The following is a 17,956-nucleotide window of genomic DNA, read 5'->3' as shown; positions in this document are numbered from 1 at the left end:
GTTTTTTTTTTTTTTAATTTGGTAAATGTTCACACATTTTTGTAAATTTTAAGAATTTTAAGGGCCTTTTTCATGTCCCTAAAATAATGATGTCATGGACAAGATTATAGTGGTCCCCACACTCATACATATTTGAGTCTTTTTTGTGGAAATATTATTTATAAAAAAAGTTATTTATATAAACATGTAAAGAATTATCCTGTCATTCAAATTATATGAGAAAATAGTCAGATGCCCCCTCAATATTTGGCCGGTTTAATTATGACGCAATCAACCTTTGCGGGCGTCCTATTACCTCTCTGGCCTTGTTTTTTCTGTATTTTTGTACCATTTTTTGGCATTTTTACACGACCCCCGCTTTTTTAGTGTTAGGTGAGATACACGCGCCCAAGTCTTCTTCTTTGTCTTTTTTTTTTTCCAGTTTGCTCAATTCTTTCTTTCCAACTAATTCAAATCTATTGTCTCTTCAATTTTTCTTCTTTACGTCACCAAACCTTAACTGAAATTGAACCAAAGTGAAAATCGAATCACTTACTAAATAAAATTTCAACTGTTAGAATAAAAAATTTAGTCACTTAATTTCCACGCCCCCACTGCAACACCACCTCCACCACCCCAGTCACCCACTTAATTTTTGTTCAATTGCACTTTAATTTTTTTTTAAATTTCATGATTCTTGAACCCAAATAGGTTGATTTCTTGAAAATATATGTATGATTGATGATGAAATTGAATGTGGGTGTGTTAATGAAGGAAGAAAATTGATTTTAATTGAGGAAGACAAAGGAAAGAAAAAGAAAAAAAAATTCATGATTCTTAAACCTGAATAGGTTGATTTCTTGAAAATATATGTATGACTGATGGTGAAATTGAATGTGGGTGTGTTAATGGAGGAAGAAAATGAGTTTTAATTGAGGAAGATACAGGAAAGAAAAAGTTTTTTTTTTTTTCATGATTCTTGAACCCAAATAGGTTGATTTCTTGAAAATATATGTATGTTCGATGATAAAATGGTATGTGGGTGTGTTAATGGAGGAAGAAAATGTGTTTTAATTGAGGAAGATACAGGAATGAAAAAGACTTTTTTTTCATGATTCTTGAACCCAAATAGGTTAATTTCTTGAAAATATATGTATGTTTGATGATGAAATGGAATGTGGGTGTGTTAATGGAGGAAGAAAATGAGTTTTAATCGAGGAAGATACAAGAAAGAAAAAGATTTTTTTTTTTTTCATGATTCTTGAACCCAATAGGTTGATTTCTTGAAAATATATGTATGTTTGATGATGAAATGGAATGTGGGTGCGTTAATGGAGGAAGAAAATGAGTTTTAATTGAGGAAGGTAAAGGGAAGAAGATAAAATTGAAAAGATATGTTCCGTTAATTGAGGAAGCTAACGGAGGTGGCGGCAGATATGGTCTTTCCGGTGAGATGTGGTGGTAGAATTTTTTAGTGATGAAAAAGATAAAATTATTGGATGATTTTAATGGTTAATTAGAGTTTAATTAGTGTAAATATAATTAATAAAAGAAAAATCAAATGAATAATAAGGAAAAGACTAAAATTTTAAAAAATTCTGACATGGCGCTGGCGTGGCCATGTTAAAAAATGCCCTCATGCACTGGTGCTTCGTGTTGACACGCTCATGTAAGAAATGACCGAAAAAGGGTAAAAAAAATACAGAAAAATAAGGCCGGGGGTAATAGGTCGCCCGTAAAGATTGGGTGTGTCATAATTAGACCGGCTAAACGTTGAGGGGGTATCTGACTATTTTTCTAATTATATCTTAATAAAGGCATAATTCTTGAATTAAAATATTATTCTTATAATATTATATATTAGTTATTGATGTTATTTACCTTTGATCATTTTCTATTTCAAATTTCCATTCGTCCGATTCGACGTATGTTTTCTTTATTTCCTGTAATTTTGTGTAATACATGCTGACAAATATAAGTAATTAACAAGATTTCACTTAAAGTAAGATTAAGTTTTAAATTATAACAATAAACACAAATAACATATATCATTGTTTAATACTTTAAGAATGTATAAAAAATGCAAATTATAGTCCTTTCGTCTCAATCGAAAAATTAATGCCAAAATACGGTAGTTCATTAGTAGCTATACAAAACATATATATTATCTATACACCGATGATACATTGGATTACATCGGCTGCAAACTAGATGCGTGGGCTGTATATATCGATTATTCTTTATATTTTGGTGTTTTTTTAATGATATATATGTTAAAAGAAAATAAAATATTAGTATTATGAAGGCGAAATCTAGTAAACTCTCGGAAATTATTTTTATCTTTTTAATTTATGTCAAACAACAAAAAAGCTCAGTGTAAATTGTCATTTTCCTAATAGGAATACTTTATATTATACTAAACGAGAGAAGAATGAGAAAAGGGAGGGAGACGCTCCAAAAAAAAAAAGAGAAGAAAATGGGGGGAAAGAGAGACTTGTGAGGTTTTATAGTTAAGCCCTAAACAGTAAACACTCCCTCCCTCCATAAAACATTACTCTAATCTTCCATACTTCAAAAGTCTCTGTGTATCTTTGTTGGTTGGTGGATTTAGGGTTTAGTAGAAAATGGGGAAAGAGGAGAATGAATTAGAACCAAAGATTGAGACTGCTATGCGTTCTCGTCTTCAACATATCAAAGATAATGCTGAGTATGTTCTCTTTTTTTTCATTAGAATTATTGTGTGACAGTAGTTTGATTTGTTTTTTTTATACAGTAGTTTTCATTGAAGTGGTTGTTTTTCGGGATATGGGTGAGGGTAAAGGGATAAGAATTTGAAAGGAAAAAAAAAAACATCATGGGTCAATTGGGAACTGAAAAAAATATCGTGGGTTAGTTGGGAACTGAAAAAAACATCATGGGTCAATTTGGGAACTGGAAAAAACCTCATGGGTAAGGGGATAGGAACTGAAAAGGACATCATGGGTTAATTTGGAATTTTATGGCATATGAAGGTTTTAGGTCTAGTGATTATTGTGGAGGTGCCAGGACTATTGGGTTTCCAGGCCCGGATCCGTATCTAGATTTTGGACATAAAAAATGGTATTTGGAAATTGGGGTTGTGTTTGGAAATGAATGCAACTTGGAAAAATGTTGAATTTTTGTGAGTGATTTGGAGTGAAAAATGTGAAAACAGTTACTTGGAGTTTTTTGAATTCGGAATACGGTAAATTGTAACATGATTCCGGAGTAAAATGCCGGAAAAAAGTGAAAATTATCCATGGCCAAACGGGCCCTAAGTGTTGGTGTTCTCTCTGCTAGTCCGTTCCAAAGGGTGCCTATTTATGTGTGAAACCCATTTGTGTCTTACCCTTTCAGTACATATCCAGTAATTGTCATATGATATGAAGATGTGCATAATTTTCTCGCGTTCGGGTTGGGCCATGTGGGTGAGAGTGTTGGAATTGATATATGACATGAATGACAAATTAATTTTGAAGGCTTTGAGTTTACTTTGTCATTTTCTAGTATAGCATTGTTGTCTTTGTAGTACTAAGATAGGTTGATTTCATAGACACTAAGTTGTTAAAATGGAATTTTGTTGCATATTTTTTGGTTCTTTGTAATAAGTTATCTGTATTTTGTTTTTTAACTAGGTTTTGCATTATTGCACAATATTTTTTCTGTAGAAAAGGGTCAAGTTTTCCCTTGTACTATCTGAAATTGAACAACATTGCGTTATGTTAAACTTTTGGTCCAAAATCTATGGCCAAACTCTAGCTTATTCAAACAACAATTTTGATATGCAAGAGATATACTGTATATTTTTTGATAACTATGGTAACGAGACCATCTTATGCACATCTCTACTAATTACACTAAGTACCTACTACCTCCCACCAGCACAGGTATTGGGTGACGCCGTCCTCCAATGCTTGCACATATGGGAAGAAATCACCTAGTGTTTTTGCCTCAGCTGGTATTTGAACCTGAGACCTCATGGTTCTCAATCTACTTCATTAACCAAGAGACCACACCCTTGGGTGCTACAAGAGATATACTTAATTAAGACAGATGAGCAATCTGATCATTACTTGGCAAAGAAATTCAATAATATCTTTATGACCAAGAGCTACTTGTGAAAAAAAAAAAAAAAGAGAGAGTAAACAGTTTTATTCCTTGAGCAGCTCTAGTGTGATCTTATGACCTAAACCTTTTATCTAAAATTGGGGTTTGGGGTTGAAGCTGATGATGTTAGGATAATTGGGGTTGTACATGCATGATCTTCTGCTCGAAGGGATCTTTTTTTCTTCAAAAGGGGCACGAACAACCCTAAAATATTGTTCCATGTTCCAGAGGTCATCGAGCCTTGGCATTTCAAGTCCCATTGAATGGTACAGTGGAAGTGTGTTGAAACAAGAACATACAATAAATGCTATTATTATGGACGCTTTATTTTATCAAATATTTTATAGATCTAATGTTTTGTTGGGTGGCTTCGAATTTGCGGTGCAGCTCCTTCACTTTGGAGAGGGTGCGTAGGCTGATAGAGGAAGACCTCGAGCTTGAAAAGTATGCTCTCGATGTGCATAAAGGATTCATTAAGCAGTTCTTGGAGAAGGTAATCTTATTGGTTTCTTTATAAATGGCACATTTTGTTCATTCTATTCTCAGCGTCGTCGTACTATTATTTTAATTCATAATGTATTGAAACAGTTATTGAATTTTCACATTTTATGTACTCTAAGTTGTCTAATCTTCACATTTTGTGTATTCCGCACCATCTTGATATCTATTGTATTTCAGAATGGATTAAAACAGATTGAATTTTCAAATTTTACTTACTCTCAAGTTTTATAGAGACATTATGAATTAGTAGATGTCTCTTACTTTCATATTAGTGTTTACCTTCTTGATCTTCTGGTGTATTCCTTATTTTATTAAATTTTGATTGCATACTAGTGCCATGAATCAATACTCTGGGGAATACTCATGTTGGCCCAATCTGATCAAAAGAAAATAGGAAAAAAAGGAACTCTTTGTCTTATGAATAGGACTCTCAACTCGCACAGATGTTCCTGTACCTTTTAGCTACCCAAAATAGCTCAAGAGTCACCTTTTTCAGTCTCTGGTCTTTTCTGACATGCTGGATGTTCCACCTTACTAGATGAGATCTAATATCAGCTGTCATAACCCAATAGACCCCGAAAAAAATAGAAGATAGAACGCCACATATCTAAAGCAATGTCACAGCAAAGCTTAGGAGATGTATGTTATTTATGCATGAAGCACCAACTGGTTAAAATTGCCTATTCTTTTGCACGTTATCAATCCAGGAACTGCATTATGAGCTGCACGCCATGCAAAGAGAGAGAGAGAGGGGTGGGGGAGATAAGCTGAAACCTTAGAGCAGCAAATAACCATTCAATGATCATCAAAAAGCGTAAAAAAGTGCCAAGATCTAGTATTGCTTTAAGCGCAAAGTGCAATTGAAATGCAGTTTTAGTTAGAAAGGTGCACCAAATTAAGGAGAAAAATTCTCTTGTTACTACAAGAATAATGGGTTTCCGATATGAGGTTCAAACCATCTAATTTTTCATCACAATTTGGACATTCCTTGAATTTGGTACGTCAAAATGCTAAAGTTATAAATTTACTATTAAAATACTTAAATGTATGAAAAAAAATGTTTGACTTCTCATACACTTCATTGTTTTTTTGACCGGGGGGTGGGGTGGGGGGTTAATGTAATTTAAGGAAAATAATTTTAAACATAAATAAAGTTACATTAAGCATTTGAAAAACTACAATTAGGTGAAAATATGTAGTAAAAATCATGTAAATTAGTTTTAAAAGTACTTTCCATTCTGAATCCATATTAAAAAAAAAAAAAAAAAAAACAAACAAACACGGGAGGTGGCTTATTTAGCACTCACGTGACGAGAAATAAAGAAACAACAGAGCATTTGAAGGAATGGAAAACTCCTATGCATGTACTAGTGAATCTTTTTTTATTCTTTTGCACATCTTTCGAGTTCCGCATGATATTCCATTTAGCTTTGCTGATTTCTTGGTTCTTATAGAAATTCATGCGTGTGTAGGATTCTCTATTTTTTGTATAGATCTTGTAAGCTAGACTTTTGTCCATCATATCAATGAATAGCTTAACTTCATGAAAAATTACAGATGCTAAGGCCTAAGATGTAGTTTTAAGTTTTTAATTCCAGTTAATGAATAGTTTTCTTATGCTAAATTTCTTATCTCCTATTCCTAATTAGTAATAAATTATCCGTAACACCTTTTGATAATTAATTGTCACATAGCCAGCTATATATTTACTGTTTTGGTGCAGCTCCATCTTGTAGAAAGAAGTGTTTAGTGCCACCTTTTTTTGGGGGGGTAAATAAAGAATTTATTACCAAGTATGAGTTTATACAGAATTCTCAAAGAAAATGAAGTTTGGACAGCAGCTCCGAACATCAATGTTGCACCTAACAGCTAAAGCTAACATCTCCAATCAACACTCAGTCGACAACACCAAAACAAAAAAAAACAGAAGAAAACTCGAGGATAGAAATTCAACATTTTAAGTCTACTGACTAACTTTGCCGTCGTCATTCTCACAAAAAAAAAAAAAAAAAAAAACTTAGTCTTCATTTCTCCTCCTCGAAAGACCTCCTGGATAGCAATTCTTGTAATCACCTCAGATCTCCTTTGCTTCTTCTGAAAGACAATGTAGTTTCTTTCTTTCCATGCATGGTAAACACAGCTGTCATGGGTCATTCTAAAAACTTCAGTTGCTGCATTCTGCCCTTTCTCATGAGCCTCAATTCTTACAATTATGCAGATCAGTCCATTGCCTGTCTGTGCACACTTTGTCAGTGTAATAGTTTGGTCCATATGATAGCAGCCACTTTACATTTGAAAAAAAGATTGTCAATATTCTCATTTCCTCTTCACATAAAGGACATAGCAAATTATCAAACAACCTCCGTTTAACTAGCCTATCGTTAGTATGGAATCTCCTATGGATTGTGATGAACAACATGAATATCCATTTAGGGGCCCCATGGTTATTACAAATCAGCCTTCTCCAACGCACTTTTTGGAAATTTGAAAAGAGGAAAAAAAAAAATCTTTTAATTGGTGATTACGATGTACGAGACAGACTTCTAATATAGGAGTCTTAAGCCATGTACAACATGGTAAGCAACTATTCTTTGCGTCTATCAAGGTAAGTAATCATTTTAAAATTTAATATGGAATATTCTATGATATTTGATTGAATATCGTAGGTTATTGTCGAATATTCTCATGCTCGGTTTCAATGAACCTAGACATTTTTTCGACCTAGACATATTCTAACATGTAACAATATTATCTTGATTTCAACGGAATGATAAACGATTAGCCACACGCCTTAGCACCTTCGTGCCTGCAGGAAGGTGTTGCCCGAGTGAAAGGAAGCGCTCAGCTTGCATTGCACCTTTAGGGCTTAAGCGTACTTGAAAGAGTCTTTAATCACACGTGTTTGTTTCGTGTTCCCAAAGGCAAAAAGAACAAAAAAGCACTAATATGTTGTGGGGTTTAAGAAAAGAACTCAATCAAGGCAGGTGTTTTACTGAGAAATGTTCAAACAAAGAAGAAGATAAGGTTTACATGTAATGCAAGGAAAAAAATATTTATGAACACAAATGGTAACTCCCTGATAAAGGAATTGAACAAACTTATAATTAAGTAAAATATAATTTATTATTTACCTTACCAAAAGAAAAATATGAAGTAAATAATCATTTCATTTAAGTTAAAAGTCGGTTAAATTTTGTAATGAAACTAACACTCTCTCTCTCTCTCTCTCTTTTTTTTTTTTTGTTTATCTACTGCATCTTCTTGACGACTTCAATGAAACTACTTTTATCAAAAATCAAAAAGTCGTTTTAAATTTCTAGATTAGATGCAAAATATTTAGCGAATACTGACTAGTTTTTTACACGAAATATCTAATTTCCTATTCATAATCATTAACATATTCATTCATAGTCTTGTTTTTTCACAATTAACATACAATATGCCAACTATATTTATTGTTTAGTGCCACTTTTTCAAGATAGAGCCATGTGGGCCCATTGCCTTGATACCTAACTAACTTTAGGGCTTAAGAGCGCCTTAACTAAGCCTTAAAATGATACCCTCTTTATTAGAAAATATTCTTATGGTTGTTTCTATTAAGAGTTCTAGGTAGTAGTTTAGTCAGTTCAAAGCGACATTCTCCATTTATGATCAATTAAATGAGAGTTATGCTTTGGATTGCAATGCTTTCAGTAGCTATTTTCTGCAAGTGCTTCTTCATTTTGTCGTTTTTTTTGCTCTTTTGGCATGTAACATTATATACCCTCGCAGGAAAAGTAGAGGTTTTTTACAGTTGCTAATTATGTTTTTTGTTTGACATGCTAGCTAATGGAGAATGCTGATGATGATGGCCCCCCTAAGGATTCACAGGAAAATTTGGAAAAAGACGCCGCTTCAACTAATCAAGAAAAAGATGTGCTGGAAAAAGATGCTTCTTCTACTAAGCAAGAAAAAGAAGTGCTCGAGTCCCCTAAAAAGCAAGTGATAGAGAAAGATATCAAAGAGCCAGCACTTGATGAAGCAGAAATGGATGATTCTCCTATAATGGGCGTTATGAGCTCCAATTCAGAGTCAGTGGATGCTCAAGGTGTAAAGGCAAGTGAGAGCTCAATAAAGAAGGCCATCTGGGAGAGAGCTGCTCACTTCAGAGCTAATTCTGAGTACGTATCTTTCATTGCTAGCTGGGTAAAGAAAGCCAGAACACCACTTCTCTTTTCCCCTTTATCTCACCTGTATATCCTAAATAAGGACATTTGTAATAGCTCATTGTAGTTATACACGATGATGGAAATATAAATCTAAAGCTGAATCTTGTATTTCTTAAGAAAGAATACAACAAGGAAATACTTACAGTGATCCTTATAAAAAAAAAAGAAAAAAAGAAAAAAAAGGGAAATACTTACAGTTATCCTAATAAATCTACAACTTGATCTATATCTTCTAAACTTATCTGTTTACACCAAAAATAAAAAGATACAATACATTTCCATTTGAGTTTTTGAATGGAATTGGATCTATCTTCAAAACATCTACCATTCCTCTCTCTCCAAGCAGTCCATCAAATGCATTGGGGTATTATCCTCCACCACTTCTTCTGGCTTTTGCTACTTCCTCTTCTGATCCCGCAACTTTGCAAATCTGCAGCTGCGAGACTGAGAAAAAGTGCTGATATTTGTGCTGCGACTTTGCAATGCAGGAATAAATGGTTGCTAGTCTCATCTGTTACTTTGCAAAGAAAGCATCTGGAGACTATGATAACATATTCCTAAGTCTCCGCTCTATCTTTGAATATTTCTGTTATTGTTTTAAATTGTGGGATACTCTTTCCTCGCTCGTCGGGCATTGCCACTTCTTAGTATAGCATTGGATAGCTTAGTGAGTCATTCTACTTCAACCTCTCCAAGACACTTCCAAAACTCTATCTGAATACTATCTTGACCACACGCTTTTCTAATTTTCATTTTTTTCATCGCATCCATCGGCCTAATTCAACGAGTCTAGCTAAACTTTCTATCGTGAGAGACGTATGGAGATCCAAAAATGTCATTCTTTTGATAGTGCGGGTTACCTCTCCTGTGTGGTTTGCGAGCTATTGCACAGGAGCTGGGTTTACTCTGTGCGCACCCAAAGGGTAGCGGCTGCGGGTTCCCATGTCATCAAAAAAATGTCATTCTTTTGATAGAGTTGAACAATTGAATCTCTTATAAAAAGAGTAAACAAATAAAATTATGTATCTCTGTTAGTCTCCTTTCAAAAGCTGCCATTCTTAGATTTTAAAATTTCTTAATTCTCATATATGATCCAAAGTACAAAGGTTTGTCCTTAATTTTTTTGCGATATTATAAAGTGCCAGTTGATGCATGAGCTATACGATCTAAATTAAACTTGGATTGGATTGAAACATAAAGCAACCCCAACCCCCCCCCCCCCCCCCCCCCCACCGCACCCAAAAAAAAAAAAAAAAGGCAAGCCCGTAGGGTAAGGGATCATTTTAATGAACTTCATTGTTGGGTTATCTTTTGTTACCTTCTGTGGTGCTTTTTGGTGCATAAGTAAAGTGGGAATTTTAGCCATGATAGAAATGATGCTCAGTGGCTTTGCTGCCGTGAAGTTAGGGTGTCAAAGGTGCTCCTTTTAGAATCTTTGAAGTCAATAAGAACACATGAAGCAATTCTGTCGTAATGTACTTGCAAGGTGGCAAATGGTTTTTTGGTACACTTAACTAATGGCTATTTGTTGACTATAATGAATGATAAATGAGTACTTGGAACTAGAGTTACCCGAATGTTGCTCTTAAGTGTTGCATTCGCATTGACAACACATTTTTAGATGATTGTTTTTGAGCCCTTTATCACCGATGAGTTTAAGGCTGTCCGTCTATGATAGAATATGATGCGTGTTAGGCTAAGTCTCTTCAGGTAGTGGCAGTGTGGCACACGATGTTTCTTGTTCTCTCTCTTTTTTCCATTTCTCTTTTTGTTTACTTTCTTTGGGTCCCCCCCTATTTTTGTTGAGATCCATAAGAATATCTTCACAAGTAGTACCCAAGGGGAAGGCTGAGTGGTTGAAGTTAGAAGCAACAATATGAAGATTCCAAGTTTGAATTCCACCTGCAGCACTCAGTGTTATCCGGTCTAGTGTGACCTTTATGAGCAGGTTTACCCGACACCTCCGCTTGTGGACTGTAGCAAGTTACCGGTGTTTTAGTTGAGGCGCGCAAGGTGGCTCTACACAAGCCTTGATAATAAACAGAAAAACCAAAAAACGAAGTCTTCATGAGTATTTGTATTGTTATATACTTGACAATGTGGCAAAATGGGTTAATCATTGGCGACTTTGTGCATTCAGCCTAATGGGTTATAATTGGGATGGCAGTAATGGGTGATAATAGCTTTAGGACATCAAAATCTCGATTACAAATCCTTTTAATGTCATATGCTCATACCTAGTTGTAGTCAATCCGTTTTATCACCCATGGGGTACTTTTTTTATTCATTTTAGCACCTGTAGTATTTAAAGAACAAAAAATTCATTCATGGCATTCAAAGATGCTCTTTAGGAAAATTGAGTGGAAGAAAATATATGCCGGTTGATGACAGGTTTATGTCAACAGAAGGGTTAGGGGTCATCTCTAATGGCCTTATCTTGGTTGTTTCCTTATTTCTTGTTATGACAATGTTGGATATATAAGCGAATAAATTCTGTTGATCTTGGAAACATTTCTGTTATTCATTCCAAAATTTTACACAAAACAAGAGTTCAGTTACTTGCTTTTGTTACAAACTCAGATGTGTGAAGCTTATTCACTTTAATGAGGTCAATGATTTAATGTGAATGTAAAACTGCTGAAATATGATTTGAGGGTTCACTTTTATCATGCCTTAGTAATCAATTGACTGATGCCTTTGGAAACTGATATGGAAAAGTAGAAGCCCAAGAAGTTCTTCGTTAGTTAGGAAAACTCCCCTTACATAATACAAATGATAACCACGTGCGTAGTTTGGTGCATTCGAATGGAAGAAATAGAAGGGCATCTCAAGGAGAAGAGTTGTCCTCCGAGGGGTTTATAATTTGTCGACGACATAGTTTTTCATTTTTATTTTTGCTGCAAAGAAACTTATGCTTCATAACATGAGGAGATCCTAAGCTTTTTGTCAGAGCTAATTTTATAGATGACTGACTGAGTTGACTTATTTGTCCTAATTGTGATTTTTGAAGAAACTGGTGCATCTCTTCCTGCAAGGAGTGTAATTTAATTCTGGACTTCTGGTTTCTTCTTACGCACGCTGCACCCACTCAATGCCCTGCTAATGAGATGTCTTTGCTGTTACTTTTCAAAGTAAATAACGAGTAAAGTACTCAAGAAAGAAACTAGGCGGCAGAAATAGGATGTACTTTGTGCTGTATTTCTTCTACATTAGACAATGTTCAGGCCTGTTTCTGGGCTAATTATTGGTTTCAGGTGTCTTTTCAATTGGTGTAATGTGTTGAAATTGTTTTTGGTTGTGCTTTAGGATTTGATATGTGTTTTTGGAATATTTGGCATACTATTTCAATATAATGGAAGCTTCAAAACAGTGAGAATGTAGAGTTAGGTTGAACCGAATTCTACTTAATTGTATGATGTTGCATGACTGGACACTTTCCTGTCGTGATGGGGTTACATCAGGGCTCAGCCTTTAGCCCGTTTCTATTTGCCTTAGCGTTGGATGTATTGACGAGCCACATTCAAGGAGAGGTTCCATGGTGTATGTCATTTGCAGATGACATTGTCTTGATCGACGAGACGCGGAGCGGGGTGAACGCCAGATTGGAGGTTTGGAGACATACCCTGGAGTCTAAAGGGTTCAGGTTGAGTAAGACGAAGACATAGTACGTGAGTGCAAGTTCAGCGCGGGGACAAGTGAGGCGGATGTGGAAGCGGGGTTAGACTTGCAAGTCGTCCCAAAGAGAGGGAGTTTCAAGTACCTTGGGGCCATGATCAAGGATAATGGAGAGATTGATGAGGATGTTACGCACCGTATTGAGGCAGGGTGGTTGAGATGGAGGCTCGCATCTGGCGTCTTATGTGACAAGAAGTTACCACCAAAACTTAAAGGGAAGTTCTACAGAGTAGTGGTTAGACCAGCGCTGTTATATGGCGTGTAGTGTTGGCCAGTCAAGAATTCCCATGTCCCGAAGATGAAAGTGATGGAGATGAGGATGTTGAGATGGATGTGTGGGCTTATTCGGAGAGATAGGGTCAGAAATGAAGCTATTCAGGAAAAGATGGGAGTAGCCTCTGTGGCAGATAAGATGCGAGAGTTGAGACTGAGATGGTTCGGACATGTCCAGCGGAGAGACGCAGATGCCTCGGTGAGGAGATGTGAGAGGTTGTCGATGTATGGCTGGAGGAGGGGTAGAGGTAGGCCGAAGAAGTATTGGGGAGAGGTGATCAGGCAGGACATGGTAAGTCTTCAGCTTACAGAGGACATGACTTTAGATAGGAGAGTGTGGAGATCGAAGATCAGGATAGAAGGCTAGTGGTAGCACTAGGAGTATTTTCCTCCCAGTAGGTTAAGTATTATTTTCGTCTTTCTACTTAGTATTCTCAGTTTTGCCCTATAGTTTCTTGTCCTTGATTTTTTGCTACTATCTGTTATTTTTTGTACTTCGAGTATTTTATTTAGCTATTCTTTTTTCAGATTGTTATCTTGGTCTTCGATCTTGCTCTATTTCATTTTCATACTGCTTTGAATTACTTGTCCTTATCTGACCTCTTTTGCCATTCTTTCTCTTGAGCTGAGGGTCTTTCGGAAACAGCCTCCCTACATTGTAGGGGTAAGGTCTGCGTACACTTTACTCTCCCCAGACCTCACATTGTGGGATTGCACTGGGTACGTTGTTGTTGTTGTATGATGTTGCATGAGTATGTGTCTAGATGGAAAAGAGATGAAAAGCTGACGAAAAGCTGATGAACAGCAGTGAAGGAAATAGTTTTTAGTGACAATCCACATTAATACTAGAAAGATATCAAACAAAATTTTCTCTTTCTTTAAAGAAAGAAGACAAATATTAGTTTTCAATCAAAGACTCCTTCCACTTTCCTAACAATTTACTTTTAAATGAAGATAAGCTCTTTTTAGCTGGTTTTATGTATTACTAGTGAATACACCTGAACACTTCTTTAATAGTTTGGTCAATTTCAACATCACCTCTTCTCTCAAAGGATTTATTTATTTATGTAAACGTTGGCCTTTTATTTTCTTGTTCTTGTTCTTTTCTGTCCGTTTTAACAGCTTCAAGTGAATGGTTTATCTCAGGTCAATAACTCTTGCTGGTGTTCGTCGACTTCTGGAAGAAGATCTTGGTCTTGAGAAAAACACTCTTGATGCCTTTAAGAAGTTCATTCAGAATCAAATAGATGAGGTGGTATTTTGCTTAAAAAAACTCTTTACTTCCAAAGGGAGTATGTTTGTTAATCATTTCAAAAAAAAATTTGTTAACAGGTGTTAACATCTTCTGAAGCTCCTAAATCTAGCAGTGTTAAGAGGAGCCCTGAAAAAAGAAGTAAGACAGCAAAGAAGAGTGGTGAAAACTCTGATTCATTTAGCAGCCGAAGTAAAAATATAGTAGAGAAAGTAAAATCAGGAAAAAGATCTGTCGCAAAAGAAACGGTTGAGAAATCTGAAGGACTGAAGAAACGGAAAAAACCTAATTCAGAGGATAATGTCCCTGCCAAAAAGAAGAAAGAAGTTTCTAAGAAGCTGCCAGATGAAAGTAGTGATGGAGACACCGATAAGAGTGGTTCTGAAGATGGTCAATCTGGATCATCTGCTGAAATACCTGCCAAGGTGAGTTTATTATGATAATGTTCGTATAATATTATTTGTTAAAAAATCCTCCCCATGCACCTATGTGGTTCTTATTCATTAAACTTACCTAAATGCAGAAGAAAGTTGTAAAGGGAGCATCAGCTAATGCTGGATATGGAAAACGTGTGGAACATCTGAAATCAATATTCAAAGCTTGTGGGATGAGGTTTGTCTTTTCCAAAAATTTCTAATTACCTGTATTAACTGATGCCGGGCCCACGTTCTAATTGAAATGTTCAACTTCCCTGATCATCCTAAAAACCAGTGTTGCTCCTTCTATTTATAAGAGAGCCAAGCAGGTATCTGACGACAAGCGTGAGGGCTTCCTGATAAAGGAGTTGGAAAAGATACTTTCTGCAGAAGGACTATCACCGAACCCCAGCGAGAAAGGTAAGTCACGACTATATAAAAGTGTCTAACGGAGTAGTAAGATGTTGTAATTGTGGTACCTAACAATTTTTCAGTTGAAATCGTATATGGCTTCTTCACTTCTGTTTTACTTCTCTGCTACTTTTAAGTTGCTGCTGCTTTTACCCGCATGCCTGAACCAATTCTCTTGTTGAGTTGGAAAGTGTTAAAATGTAGCTTTTATAGGTGCATTATATGGGAAGTTTATTCTGTAACTTTATGCTGATGCCACTTCTGATTTCCCAGAAATCAAAGAAGTTAAAAAGAGAAAGGAAAGAGCGAAAGAATTGGAAGGCATTGACTTGAGCAACATTGTTTCGGATACACGAAGAAGATCAACGACCAGTTTTGTGCCTCCTCCAAGACCCAAGTCACCTCCTAAAAAAGATAAGAATGATGACAAAGATGGTGATACCAACGAGGATAATGTAAGTGACGACGACAAAGACGATGATGACAATGAAGTTGATGAGAGCAGTGAGAGTGAGGAGTTCAATGAAGGTATAGTTGCTAGCATATATATTCTGCGGTGGTTTTTTGCTGATTTGAGATACCTTTACCTTCTAGGCATTAACTTTCTTGTTCTATTGGGTTTCCCTGCATTTTCCATTTTTCCTCACCATTGGCCTCCCAACTGCTCTAGTGAGTGGCATGTTTTTGTGCTGCATCAACAGCAATTTTCCTCTTTTCTTTGGTCGAAGTTCCAGAGCAGGCAATATTCCTCATTCTCCTTGTCAGCATATGTTGGCAGTCTCCCTATTAAGTAGTACCAGTTCTTTTGCTCATGGGCCTAAAGCTAAATCACACTTCGAAATTTAAATTTCCATGTAACTTGAATAAGATTCTTGTGGAAACAAACCTATTGTAGTGTACTAATTCTTGCACCTGTTCTCCACCTGATTGTTCATCATTTGCATAAATTCATCATACTAGTGTCCCATTTCTAAAACACCCTTTTCTGTGGCAGATGATAATGAGGACAGTGAATGAAGCTCTCTGAAGAGTGAAGATTATAAGTTATAGATCGGGGATGGTCTTTCCAATGTATCAATAGTTTCAGTTTCTCAACGTAGATTGGGAGCTGAAATTCAGTGTATTTTAGAAGTACATTTATACTCCAGACTTGATATTTAGCTTGGTTAAGAAGTGTTAAATTAGCGATCATGGATAATAGATACCATAGTTGTTAGTTATCAAGCGATTTGTACATGGAGCATCTTTGCTTGTGCATTGTAGGAGGTGACAATCTTCATTTTTCTGCTGGTAGCAGTTCTTTAGAAGGCTTTTTTGGTGAAAGTCGAGTCTTGGTGGTAGCAGCCTTTTTAAAAGGCTTGGGGCTCGCCCCGAAGCAAGATGCTTAGAAAAATGCCCTGAGGCACATTGGGAGACAGGCACATTGGAGATGCTTGTCTCGCAAGGCCTATGCGCAAGTGTTTGACTGGGCGCCCCAAAGTACATTCAATGCGCAGCTCTCCGTGTGCTCTCATCAGCTTTTATAGGAATCATGTGCACAATTTCTTAAATAGTCTTATTGACCCTCTGAATTCTTCGATTTACCTTGACTTCTCGAAGTCGTCTTCGTCTGTTTTAACTGTGAAGTTCGAGAATAATTCAACCTTAAAGTCACATATTCTATGATTGCGAAGTGAGCGAGGGTGAGATTCACCTTAACCTGGCTTTTGGGAACTGCCAAACTTTATGTTCTCATTTGCTAATGGCCTTTAGTTCCTAGTTATATATTTTTGAAGGTTCTATGTTTTTTTATTATTGTATTTGAAATAGTAGTCCTTTTTGTGTTCATTGGTAAAGAAACGTAATTATTTAACTGTTAAGTGTTAATGATTAAGGACTAACAAATTATTATTAACATGATAATCATTTTAGTGTATGATTTTGACGATTGGATCTCTGAATGGGAACATGTCGACGGTCTCTTAGCGAAGGAAAGAGACAGAAAATTCATGTACTTCGCTATTTCGGGTATTGTTACCTCTTTGATTGTAATTTCCCATGTGTTGGACCATGCTGCTAAAGGAAAGAAACAAGAATCGAGCTAGATTACTTTTCCCTTTTTGAATTAATTTGTCCTTGCACTTACCACTTTTTAAAACTTGTGAGCGAGTGACTTTTTAAAACTTGTGAGATAGTGACGATTGCTCTATTGCATGGATAAGATCTGACTGACTCTTACCTAAAAGATAGTGGGTTACGAATTTGCATTAGTTAATGCCAAAGAGGTCAAGAACGAGCTTCTATTTTATCTAAAGAAAAGGACTATTCCATCGACCCTTTCTTAGACTTGGTGAACTCCTGTCTAATGAATTAAACTTTGTTCCATGTCCTGTTTCTTGTCAATCACATCGGAAAGTCGTTGGGTAGGCAGATACCTCTTTCCGTAAGGAATTATACGTAGTTGATGAATTAACAGAGGGCTAGACTATGAGTGATGAACCTATGGATGTGATAGTTATGATTAAGAAGAATTGTTGTCCCGAATATTGGGCGAACCCAAGCATTAAATAGCATCGTTTAGTGGCGTGCATGAAGTAGTCGTCTTATTGCTAATAGGTACGACTACGTAAGTTGACAACAATACACCTCAATAAAACAAGAATGATTTCTTGATTTATTTACTTGTTGGAAGAATAATAATGATGTTGTATCGTATATGCAAGTTGCTTCTTTAATACAAATACTCGCCTTTTTTATGTTTCTAGTTGTGCCAAAACTAGAATTGCGCTATTAAAAATAGTTTTTGAAGTAGTACTCCATAAAAATATTGATTACTTGCTTATTAGGAGGTAGAATGTGTAGTTTATACATCTTTTTGAATTGTTAAGGTTGCTTCGAGTTGATTGTATCTCATAATAACTTCTCCAGTATTATATTTTCTTATATCTCATAATTACGTTTACAGTATTGAAATTCTTTTTCGTTATATCAATACGTAGAACTTTCTCTTCTTATATTTCAACAATTGTTTTTTAATGTAATCTTATTTTTTGTATTATTATTATGCTTTATAATTCATAAATAATAAGATTTAAAAATTGCGGTGCTTACACCGCATGTCATGAGACTTATGGCTC

General features: G+C 35.8%; 1 protein-coding gene across 1 annotated transcript; it reads left to right on the top strand.

Annotated features, from left to right (window-relative positions):
- Positions 1 to 2,406: 2,406 nt before the first annotated feature.
- On the top strand, positions 2,407 to 16,163 carry LOC132627012 (uncharacterized). Its single transcript, XM_060342062.1, has 9 exons — positions 2,407 to 2,686; positions 4,492 to 4,597; positions 8,431 to 8,765; positions 13,908 to 14,013; positions 14,094 to 14,438; positions 14,537 to 14,625; positions 14,725 to 14,849; positions 15,114 to 15,368; positions 15,835 to 16,163. The coding sequence occupies exons 1-9, from the start codon at positions 2,604 to 2,606 to the stop codon at positions 15,855 to 15,857; spliced, it is 1,467 nt and encodes a 488-aa protein (XP_060198045.1). The 5' UTR covers positions 2,407 to 2,603; the 3' UTR covers positions 15,858 to 16,163.
- The last annotated feature ends 1,793 nt before the right edge of the window (positions 16,164 to 17,956 follow it).

Source organism: Lycium barbarum, chromosome 2 (genome assembly GCF_019175385.1).
Source record: "Lycium barbarum isolate Lr01 chromosome 2, ASM1917538v2, whole genome shotgun sequence".
NCBI lineage: Eukaryota > Viridiplantae > Streptophyta > Magnoliopsida > Solanales > Solanaceae > Lycium > Lycium barbarum.
This window is presented reverse-complemented; position numbering and strand designations above follow the sequence as displayed.